This window comes from Colossoma macropomum, unplaced genomic scaffold, assembly GCF_904425465.1.
Source record: "Colossoma macropomum unplaced genomic scaffold, Colossoma_macropomum, whole genome shotgun sequence".
Taxonomy (NCBI): Eukaryota; Metazoa; Chordata; class Actinopteri; order Characiformes; family Serrasalmidae; genus Colossoma; species Colossoma macropomum.
The window spans coordinates 164439-177198 of record NW_023495902.1 but is presented as its reverse complement, the minus strand read 5'-3'; the positions used below and the strand labels follow the sequence as shown (position 1 = coordinate 177198).

Here is a 12760-nt window from a genome sequence, read left to right as displayed (position 1 = left end):
ACTGAAAGGTAAAGTCTGAGAGCTGAGACTGATCACAGTATGTTCTGTTAGTACGTTTATTACACATCTTTCTGTTTCATATCTGAGGCAAAAAGTTTTACTGCCTATTAGCTTAGCTCATGTTAGCTAAATTAACTAGCTAGCTGGCATGCACTGATAACAGAACATAAGCAGCAGCTTTAGGTTTAATAAAGCACTAACGTGCTTATAAAACCAAGACAAGATTGAGTCTGAGAACAGATTTTTCAGAATTTAAAAATTAAAAAAGAAGAGAAAAACTACCAAAACCACTAAAAACGTTCCTTATCATTCATTATACATTATATATAGCTACATATTATATTTATAACTTATTTTGTAAAATTAACATTAAATGATTTTAAAAATATTTTTAAATGTTTTAATTGTTTTATATCAAACAATAATCACTGTACATATGTGATTATTGTTTGATATAAAACAATTAAAACATATTAAAATATTTTAAAAATAAAATATTAATATGCATGTTTGCTAATATTAAGAGGTATTAATCAATGGAGTCTTTTATTTTGAAAAGCACACTTCGATTGCTATTGGTCTGACCTCGCTGGTGTTGGTGTCTTCACACAGCTGGTGTTAGTGTCTGATCCGTGTTGGAGTGACTGCGCGCTCAATCTGATGCAGCACAGCTTTCAGATGATCCTCTCCTGCTGGAATCCGACCACAGCAGCACAGTGAGTGTTTAAATCAGCACATTTAGTCAGCTGTGATTCACGTCTGTTCAGACAAACGCTACTAAGCTAGTTAGCTCATCTTAAAGGAGCCTCGTCTGTGTCTATATAAGCATACACAGGCTAAAATAACAAAGGAGGCTAGCGGTACTGAATGAGGGAGTGAAGTGAGTAAGGAGAAGAGCCGCACTGCACAACAGAACAGCTGCAGCTCTGTTAACTTGCGATAGGCTGATATTGGAGATTCAGCGGAGATTTGCCTTTTTCCCCTTCTACTGCTCACAAACAACCTCCTAAAACCTCTGAAATGACATTTTGTAAGTCGTGATGTATCAGAGAACAAATTACAGTCACTGTAATTTGTCGAAGTTTCCTATTTTTCCATTTCCTCGAGTACATTGGATCAAAATAGCCGGAAGGGACCGTCTGTAAAGTGCGGGTACAATTTAAAAACGGAAAACATTCACAGAGATGAGGAGCCTGTTGGTGTTAGTTTTAAAGACTTGAAACCTGCTGATGTTGATGATGATGTTCATGTTCACTGATTTTCACAAGTTCCTCAATTTTAATAGATGGTTATTTTTAAAATGCCCCTGTAGTGCCCTGTCTCAAACCTGCAACACCTGTTTTCCAGTCTGTATGTCATATGGCTGTGTCACTGTAGTCAATTATTGCTGAGAAAAAAAACTAAAAATTCATTCGATGCATGTCGCAGTTTTGAAAAAGTAGCAGCAATGTTTAAATAAAGGCTTGATAAAGCTTGACGAAGTTCCACCAAGTTATGTTATTGTTATGTCAAAACTAGAATATGTTGTAGGGTTGTGACAAGGCACTCTGCAGGTCCACTCCATGCACATTTAGACTACTAAAAACTGTTACAAATTGCATTGTGCACCATTAGTTGTGGTTCCATGAATAATTGCATATTATTCCAATTGCATATTATCAAACCATTTGAGAGGGAGGTATTTGCTAGGGCTCTGTATGGAAAAAGCTACAAGTGCTGTTTAATAATGATGTCCCAGAGAACTTTAGAAAGCTCCTTCACCATGACTGCTACTCCATTATGTGAAATTTTCCCAACAAATGGCGACATCTTTTATAGTGACACCAGGTGCAATTTGCACAAGACCATTTTTATTTTGCAGCAATAATACTTTTCCCCTATTTATTTGTTTTTTAGACATATCATTGTTTATGTTTTTGAGTATGTTTTTTTTTTGCGTATGTATAAGGTAAAAAATAGAAGACAAGGGTCAAACATAAGTTGTAGTTTTGCGGCAGAGCTCAGTTTCCCACCTTCAGGCCTCTCGTGGCTGTTGTCATGGCCCCCCTGTGGCCTTTACTGCGACAAGTGTAAAACAATGTAGCAAGATGGAACTACCCTGATCTTAAATTGGCCGAATATCCACAATTAAAATTAACATTTTCCCTAAAATTAATTATCTGTTTTCCGAGACCCCTGTCATCCCACCCTCTGGCCTTTTCTCCTCTCTCGACACTGGAGCTATAAGGTTCTATAGGAAGCAACAATCAAAATGATCCATCCTCTAAAAGCCAAAACATCTTGCAGGACTTTTACTAATATTTCTTATCATACCAGGTACATTCAACATGGGACAAGTAACCCAAGCCAATCAAACACCGAAAACAGTTTAATTCAAGAATTAGACATTATCAACATTCCCTTCATAGACCAAACTATAAAATCACAAAGTTGTTATAAACATAACACAATGAGTGCCACCCTGACTGCTTACTGGAAATGTAATGAAATTCTCAATGGCATTTTTTCTCCTTCTCAGCACACTTCTTTATAGAACAGCCCCATGTTTCTAATCAACAATAAACCCTTCATATTTTCAGCTTGTAGTCAGAGAGGACTAACCAGCCTGGGACTGAAGTGACCTTCAACTTCATCAAGAAAAAATACAACACACCATATCACTGTTACTTTTAGTATATATGACTCAAAAAAGTTACAGAGAAAACCATCAACATTAGAAACTTTCACAGTTGCACTTCTTTCCTCTACTCAAAACTACACAGCCTTAAACCTCAATAAAGTGTCATCACAAATATCAAAATGTATTCATGCTGTCTTTAGATGCTATATCACTTCCAATTGAAAAATGGACTGCAGATATAGACCATGTGAGCTCAACTGACAAAACGTACATAGTGACATGTTCTCTTTGACCAGCAATTCAGAACCCACATTACAACGCATAAACTGCACTGTATGTGATTTAGCCACAGTAATACATCCACACTGAACAGTCTCAACAGACAATTACTGTCAAGCTTTCTGGCTTTAGTTAGAAAGTTCTCTGTTTTATAAATATGATAATTTAGCTAGTTGGAAAAAAACTGACTAACCTAACTTTAGCAATCAGTCATAAAGAATGACCTTTTGGGTAATATTATATATCTATAATATATATTATATAACTATATTTTTAATTAGTTGATCAGTGGATAATATTACTAAATTGTTCAAAAGCTTAGAATGCTCATTGAAACTGGCTTCATAACCAAGCTACTAAGACCTCTAAACAGCTTAAACAGCATTTCATGTTTCACACAGAAAACAAAAAGGAATATAAAACAGTGTGCATCTCCTATAACATTCATAAAATTATTATGTTACAGTTTAGGCACCCCTGGTCAAATGACACATTTTGTTGATTTTTCAAACATCTGCATAAAATAAACATAAATATGGCAGATTTCTCTGAAGGAAAAATCTAAAATAAAAGTTCTCAATCAATAGTGATTGTAGCCAAAGAGTGCAATTTTTGTTTCATTAAGCCACAGTACTTGATTCCAAAATGCCTCTGGTTTATGTCAGAGCTGTTAACTTGCAATGTCTTATGTAAGTAGTAATGAGATCACAGATAAGTTTACCATCTATAATCTTTCCATGTAGATGATGTTTGTGAACGAACACTGCACAGCAGGCCTTTGCATCACTGTTCCTGTGACAGCCAAATCTTCCTGCAGGTCTTTGGCAGTGATGTGGAGGGTTTGCTATGCATACCTGGCCAGTCTACAAGCAGTTTTTTCTGAGATCTTTCTTGGTTTTCTGTTTTGCCTTGACTTCAATAGTTGTCCTTAAATTAAATTTTTAATAGCATTTCAGAAAATGAAAGTTTATAAGTAGGACGTATCCAAATATATATTTTTCTATGTTTTGTAAAAATGAGAGCATCCACTAACATTCAGCAGAAAAAATGTACATGGGATAAAATGTATTGAGTTTGGAATCATTTTATCAATCACAAGATGTGATGGTGACAGTTTTCAAATAAACCCAGTCATTTCAATGAACAAATCCAGCATAGCACCAGGGTTTCCAATATCAATATGATGTCATGACTTCAGAAATCTATATGTCTGTATGATGAGTTTGAGTAATTTGGTGACTGGCTTTTCCACATCAGATGGAATTTTATTCTTTCTTTACATTTTCTGCCAGTTGATTTAAGTAGAGCATTCATGATTTGGATCTACTACGTTTGTTGCATTGCACTTTGAGTTTATATTTTCTTTTTTATTCTTCCAGAAATGAATGATGTCCTATTTTAAGTCTTCTCCTGTACTTCCCTACCCAGCTGAAACGTGCTTCTGTGAACACGTCAGGACTTTCCACCAAGAGGAATACTAAGCTGCTGAAACAAGTTGAATATAAGAATATGGCATCCAGAAAACGTTCTGGTGCTCAGCTAATGTCAACTGGTACCCTCCACGTGAACACATCTCAGAGACACACAAAGAAGCGCAGCAAGAAGAGAAAACACCACTGCTTGGAGTGCGGAAAGAGTTTTACTCAACTGAGTAACCTCAAAACACACCAGCGTATTCACACAGGAGAGAAGCCGTATCGCTGCTCAGAGTGTGGGAAGAGTTTTAATCAGCAGATTCATCTCCAAAAACACCAGCTGATTCACACACGAGAGAAGCCGTTTCACTGCTCAAAGTGTGGGAAGAGCTTTAATCGACAGAGTAATCTCCAACGACACCAGCACATTCACACAGGAGAGAGGCCGTATCACTGCTCAGAGTGTGGAAAGAGTTTTAATCATCAGAGTTCTCTCCAAGAACACCAGCGCATTCACACAGGAGAGAAGCCGTATTACTGCTCAGAGTGTGGGAAAAGTTTTACTGTACAGAATAATCTCAAAAAACACCAGCGCATTCACACAGGAGAGAAGCCGTATTACTGCTCAGAATGTGGGAAGAGTTTTAATCTGCAGAGTACTTTACAACAACACCAGCGCATTCACACAGGAGAGAAGCCATATTACTGCTCACAGTGTAGGAAGTGTTTTACTCTACAGAGTACTCTCCGAAAACACCAGCGCATTCACACAGGAGAGAAGCCGTATCACTGCTCAGAGTGTGGACAGAGTTTCAGGCATTCTAATACTATGAAGACACACAAATGCACTAAGAGCACTGATGGAATTGGGCAGTAAAGACTGTAAACTTAACACATTCTGGGAGTAAAAGTGTTCAGGAAACGGTGCCTCCAGTCCAGACCTTTTGTTGTTATATGCTGTTTTCAAAACATGAACATAAACTGAAATATAATTTCCTGTGCTGAACACCAAGTCTTCAAATTCCTTCCAAAATTAGTTTCATTCATAGTGTGTGTTGAAAACGATCACGAAGCCCCACATAAGAGATTGCTTTCTTATTTAGTATATCTAAGCTAGTATAGTGTTTCTGATGGCATGATGGGTGTTTGATAAACACTTGACACAGTGCTTGGCTCACGGAATCTTGGCCTTCCCTATTTTAATCTTTAGATGATTTTTGTAATGCCGTAAATTTGGAGTGTTCTTGTTTATGACTCTAATGGAGGAGATATGGACCTAAAACACTGCAACAGTGACATTTTGGTGGGCAGAACTGTACAGCTTTGTAAACAACATACAGTAGTATAAAGGAGATCAGGTTGTCTGAGAGACATACTGTTGACCTCTCCTCAGTGTAGCCTACATCTGTCTATTCTATGCAGCATAATGTTGCATACAAGCCAGACTGCAAATCATCCATGATCTTTCCATTACTCTTTTCAGAGGCTTTAAGGCCCATGTGTCAAACACAAGATAAGGCGTGTGGCACAGTTCTTTCTGGCCTGCAAGATTATGCTAAGCACTCTGCTCAGCAGCTCAGAAAATGACCCCGAGAATGAATGAACTTGGAAAAAAGAAAAGATGCCATGTGTCTAGATCAAGCACATAGGTGGCCTAAATCTCACCAATGACACTGTGTCCAGTTTTGTTCCTGAACAAATCCAAGTCTGCATTAAAGTAGTTTTGATTTGTAATGATGAATCAATACATGTATGCATGTTCAAAAGCAGAATTAACCTCGGTTAAAGAGTTTTATTGGCATAAGTTTCATGATGATAGGAAAGAGACTAAGCCAGCTGCTTAACTAGTGGCCTATGAAATAAATAACACATGAAGGACACGTAGTTTCATATATATTATTGCAAGTGGCTGTTACTTAGCTACTTCAAGTTACACTGACATCAGCCCATATGGATTTCCCATATAAAATTATTTTTTTTGCAGTTTTACTACTGTATGGCTGTATGAGGGGAAATCTAGTAATACTGCTTTCCTTATGAACTCTGGTCAGTAATTCTGTCACACTCAGATTAGTTTTACATTTTTTGCTTTTTGAGCTTTAATCAGTAATCTAATCAGACTGCAGATGGAGTATGAAGTTCTTTTGTTGCTCACAGTGTACAAAGACAGAATAGTGATCTCCTAGAATACAGATCGCCTCACGTTAATAATGAGCCATTAGAGAAACCAGAACATCACTCATTTTAAATGGGATTTTAAATGGGATGTTATGCTGTAATGTTCAGATCATCGCTCAGTCCGACTGTAGGAAAATATTCCCTCATCTCTCTTATTAAAAAATGTGTTTTCAGAAAGTACATTTGCTCCTTGTCCTCACCTTACAGATAAATCTACATCATCAGCACTTTTGTATTTGTTTTTATCACAGAACACAGCTTTGCTTTGCTCTCTCTCTCTCTCTCTCTCGCTGCCTTTGTGTTTGTCTTTAACTTTGTGAGAGGCTTTTCGAATAAAGTGAAAAACATAACTGATTGTGTATGAAGTAATTATGACTACCAGAGGAATGCATCACAGTAAAGAAAATCAAAGCTGAATAAATTTGTGTTGTTATTAATAGTTTTAATGGTAGAAATGTTCTGTATGGGTATCAGTTTGCTCATACAGTTTGCAGATTGTAAATATAATGTTTACTGACTGTAATGTTAATTAACAAAAGCTAATCTGATGTAACTTAAGCTGGTGGGCAGCAGGACTTTCACTGGAAATTATGTTAATAATTGAGTAAACTACCCGTTATTTTTATTCTCAATAAAGTAATTTGTTAAGACTAATGCATACTGTGAACAGTCTCAGTGCTCAGAACTTTTTTCCTCATGCTGTATCATGTCCTGCTTTAGTTTTGTCTGTATAGATAATTTCAATGATGTCGAGTCAACTGAGAAATATTTTCAGGTTGTCGTTGCGGATATACATAAAACTCCATCACTCAAGGGGATTTCCAATGAACTACTTATTTACTCTAGCTTGAGCAATTTCCTTTAATACTTTCACCTGAATTAAAGAAAATTATCACTACAATAACAGTACTTTTAGTGATTTTCAGCATTCTTTCTACACATTAACGTTAATGTCTTAATATGTCTCTATTCTGACCTAAATTCTGAAAGGTATTATAAAAATTAGATCTAAACTGTAAAAAACTATTAGAGTTTTAAGCAGCTAAATATAGAAGAACAAAAAAGCGTTTACATCAGGAAGTATTGTAGTATAAACCCATCTGTCATCATTCAAAAAAATATTTTGATAAAAAGTCTATAATTGAGGTTAATCCTTATAGTAATATCTTCTCAGAGTTCAGTATCTGTTTCAGGATTTGATCACCGCTTTGCAAATGAAAGGAATTCTGGATATTAATTGTACTACAACGTTGCTCTTGATGCTCTACAGCTTTCTACCACATTTTACAATCATTGTGGACACGTAACATTTCTTCATTTCCTACAAATGATTTCCAATGTATAAACCTGTACAGCACTAGAAACATATTAGTATGTTTTTTAGATGTATCTGCAGCTGTAAACATTCAAATAGTAACATATTTAAGGAGATTTTACTCTGTTGCAGAATTTTGCATTTGAACTAGTTGTTCTATACTTCTCCACCTCCCTGAGAAATATAAAGATTATGTAGAAATGGAGAAATAATATCACAATGTAGAGTGAGTGAACAAAAACCACACAAAAATACAGTAGGAAGTACTGTAGTATTAAACTACATTTACTTAATGTGTCATTTGTTTGATTGGCCACTAGTTCAGCAGCGGACTTAGCCTAGTTCTTATTATCAAGTGTTTCTTAATAAAAGTTTTACTAAACTTTGGGGAAAAAAAAAGTCTCTTATTGCAAATGCAGTTCATCACTCACTGGAGTGCAATACAAAACTTGACATACTGAAGCACAAAAATCAAGACCAAACTGTTCAGACTACCTGTTGGGAGAGGAATCAGGGTGGACGCTCGTCTGATTCCCGGCCTGAAAAAGGAGGTTAAGACAATGTTTCAACTAGGAGTGGTGGAACCATCGAAAGTGAATGGTGCAGCCCGGTGGTGCTTATCCAAAGAAAGACAGTGGACTAGCTTTTTGCATAGACTTTTCAAAGTTAAATGCTTTGGACCCATACGCCATGCTGCCTGCAGAGAACCTGACAAGAGGCTAGGGAAAACAGTTTTTATCCACTTTGGAAATGAGCAAAGGCTACTGGCAGGTACCACTGGGCCAAGAAGCTAGAGAACTGACAGCATTTAGAGTGTCTAATGGACTATGCCATTTTTTAACATGCCTTTTGATTAACATGGAGCCATTGCAACATTTCAGAGGCTAATGGATGAGGTCTGGAAGGACACATAGGACTTTGCAACACTGGATATGTTTTATTCTATGTACATTGTTCCACTGAATCTTACTGGATCTTGTTTTACAAGGTCTTTAAGTGACCAAAGTATGAATTTTGAACCATGTTTTTTTTTTTGTTTTGTTAAGGTCGTACTACTTATTTTACTCACTAGGCCTTAATCCAAGTATTGTATAGACAATTGCAGAGTACAATAAATTGTGATCCTTCAAACCTCTTAGGATGCTTACACTTCACAGTCATGGGCTCATCTAATCAGCTGACTGAGGATCTGAAACTAAAGATTGAAGAAAGAAAAGTTTATTTTTTTGAAACAAGATTTATTTTTAAATATATCTGAATACATGTTTAAAAACGTTCACTGTCTGAAATGGCACTAGGAAATGAAAATTAGGGACAACTATTGAAGTCTGAAACTATTAGGGGCAACTATTGAAGTCCAAATAGCAAAACTGACCTGAGAAACAGGCTGAAAGGGGATCGGGGGGAATGTCTGCATATAATTTCTGTGCACATCTCCCTACAAATGGACCATCATTTCCCTGCAATCAAGATCTGAAGTGCTTCTTTAGGAAACTATTTGTAAATAAAAGAGTTATGTATTATGTATTAGCATTGGCAGATATGTATGCACACGAAGAATATTAGCTATCTGCATCATCCCAAAATACCCATGTCAGTGCATTCATACATTTAATGTCTAAACTTTAACTCTGATTGGATGAAAACAAAAATGTACTTTTGTTTTGTGTTATGATTTATTCATTCATGTTTTAACATTGAAAGCCAGTGATAGAAATTGTTGGATATAGTACCAATGATACAGCTGCCACCAAACTGTTTCTAATAAACAAAATATCTAACCTATAACTTTGTGTTAAAGGTTCCTTTACTTAGGGGGCTTCAATGCAGCCAGGACCAAATGAAGCAGAAATAAATGCAATATTACTAAGTATAAACTGTCAAACTGTTTGCATTTGATGCTGTTTAAAACTCAAAACTTTAAATTTTTCTGAAAATTGTGTATGTTACTATATTAGTGTGAACTTATGTCAGTTTACTGTTTGACTGTGTAACTCTTACCCAATCAGAGCGCTGGAAGCTTTAAAATAACGAACCTTCCATCCGTTTCTGTGACCGCGTGGTTCCAGTGTAAAGCCGCTTCAGGCCAGTTGGTGGCGCTAATTCTGTAACTAACTTTCTTCAGCTGCACTGAAGTGGAAAAGCAGAAGATTGTGTTGTGGTCAGCAGCTCAGACAATGTTGTTGTAGGAAAAGAAAACAAGGTAGGAATCTGTCCGAGACTTTAACACTCACTGTTCTTCATTCACTCTGAGACAAACAGCTGGAGACACATCTGAGTTCTGGAAATGAGATCTGATGTCTTTAAAATAGATCAGACACACAGAAGCAGCTTCAGTCAGACAGAGCTGTTTCTCTCAGGACTGTGGTCACTGTGGTGGGAGGACCTCGCTCGTAGGGCAGGACTTTGGGATCAGAACACGTGGGAATCCCGAGTTAACATGTAAACATAATTTCGTGCTAACGCGTTAAGTTTGTGTGTTTTGATTTTTTGCTGCTGTTGACAGACCTTTGTGAATCATGATGCTTTACCGCCACCTGCTGGTGTGGCGGTATTGCTCAAACAACGTGCAGAACCAACAGACAAAATAATTCAAACAGTTTTGAATTCGTTTTGAAATATATTCTGAACAACGTCGTTAGGAAGAAATTCTTCATAAGCATAAGTACATTGTATTGGGGAACGGTTTGAATCCTGTAATTATTTACCTATGTATTATTTACGTTGTGATTACTTAGTTTTTTGTCCAGAAAACAATTTAATGATCTCTTAAAAACAATGCCATTAAAAAGTAATTTTGTGTGTAATGGTGATTGGTCAGTTTGTGAATAATAAAGAAAAGATATGATAAAATGGTGACTAAACATAATGGAAGCTTCCATTAATTGCTGAAATATACATTTAGAAAATGGTATTTAATACTATGTAATACAGTGGGGAACCAGGAGGGCTTTCTAGACCTTCAGAAAAGGCCTAATGATTATTAAATAATAGTGAACTAAAAAATACAATGTATTGTTGCAGTTATTATTTAGAATAATCATGTTTGTCATCATATCTAAATGTTTAAAACAAAAATATTTTCACTGCCATTATCTTAGTGCAAATACACTATATGGACAAAAGCATTGGGACATACCTCTTAATCACTGAATTCAGGTGTTTCATTCAGTTCCACAGCCACAGGTGTATAACATCAAGCACCTAGTCCTGCAGTCTGCCTTTACAAACATTTGTGAAAGAATGGAGAGCTAAAGAGCTCACTGAATTTGAGCATGGTACTGTAATAGATGCCACTGTTGCAATAAAGCAAATCGCATTTATTGTCACATTACACAGGTGTGAAGGTGAGTGAATAGCCCCCTTATAGTACTTAAATACAAAAAAATCTATAAATATATATACACATTACTCTTAATATCTGCACATATACACAATATACACGTTACAAGTCAGTTAGTGAAATTTCTTCCCTCCTAGATATTCCATGATCAACTATGAGTGGTATGACTGAAAAGTGGAAAAATTTAGGAACCACAGCATAAAAGTTGCCAATGCTCTGCTGACTCAGTTGTTTGTTAAAAATACCATAATTCTGCAGAGATCTAATAACATAGTATGCAGATTGGTTGAGCTTAAATGAAAAAAGTCCACAGTAGAACTTTTTTTTCCAACACCTGCCACACTGATCTCTAACAAAATAACTCCAAGCTCTTCAGCAATAAAATCCAGTCATTTGAGCGTCAAAGTGTAAGCACACTTTAATCTGTTTTGATACCCTCAAATGATTTTCACAAAAGACTATAAATGAAAATCACTCAGAAGAGACCAATGGATGTATAGGTAATACAGTTCTACAGTGCAATGTGTCCTTTCATGTTAGTACAATCTGTGTTAACTACAAAGTGTTAAGAGCTAAATGAAAATGGATTTATATGAACTAACAGATGATTTATGATTCATATTTTCCACATGCACAGGTTCAGACACTGAGCTTTTCAGCACAGAATTGGATAAAGCTTTGCTAATGGGTAAGTGCGTAAAGCCAATGTGTGCCTGTTAGTTTGTGTTGGATTGATAGCAATATTATGACTTTGACATCAATGCCAGCTTTGATGCCTCTGTATTTTTTCAACATTTAATCAACACCTCATGCAACAAATTCATCAGAATAAGAATTAGGTTTTATCGGCCTAGTGTGTTTGCACATACACAGGTAAATGGAGCTCTCTATGCTACTTTCACTTTTCCAGAATGGAAAGTAACTAGCCTAATGTTACAATTTTCCCATTCTGTGAGGAGAAATCTTACAGTTTAGAATATTTTGCATTTTCTGAAGTAAAGATGGGGAGAGTTTCACCTCTCTATGAAAGACTGCACAGGCAAATAGCGCAATGACTCAAGAACAGTGTTTCTCAGTGTAAAATAGCAAAGAACTTTTTATCATCTATGGTGCATAATGTCATTAAAAAACAGAGAATCTGGAAAAATTGGTGGATGTAAGTGAATAAGGCAAAAACCCAGTATTGGCTGGCTGTGATCTTTGGGCCCTCAGGCGGCACTGCATTGAAAAAAATAGACATGATTCTGCAGTGGAAATCACTGTTCACAAATCACAGTTCATCGGTGCATTTACAAATGTAAGTTAAAACTCTACCATGCAAAGAAGAAATCATATATAAACATGATCCAGAAACACCGCCACCTTCTCTGGGCTCGAGCTCATTTAAGATGGACTGAGGTGAAGTGGAAATGTTTCCAGTCGTCCGACATATCAAAATTTTAAATTCTTCTTGTAAAGTAAGCATAAAGAGGAGAGTGACCATCTAGCTTATTATCAGCACATAATTCAAAACCCAACATCCATGATGGTATAGGGGTGCATTACTACACATTGCATGGGTGACTTGCACATCTGTGAAGGCATCATTAATGCTGAACGATATATACATG

General features: G+C 36.3%; 1 protein-coding gene across 1 annotated transcript in view; it reads left to right on the top strand.

Moving 5' to 3' along the window:
• Nucleotides 1-602: 602 nt before the first annotated feature.
• LOC118803444 (zinc finger protein 850-like) overlaps nucleotides 603-12760 on the top strand; it is a 34242-nt gene continuing 22084 nt past the window's right edge. Inside the window, exons 1-2 of the mRNA XM_036563927.1 lie at nucleotides 603-716; nucleotides 4279-5188. Coding sequence (XP_036419820.1) covers nucleotides 4409-5188 — 780 coding nt within the window. The 5' untranslated portion in view covers nucleotides 603-716; nucleotides 4279-4408. The remainder of the gene's footprint in view (nucleotides 717-4278; nucleotides 5189-12760) is intronic.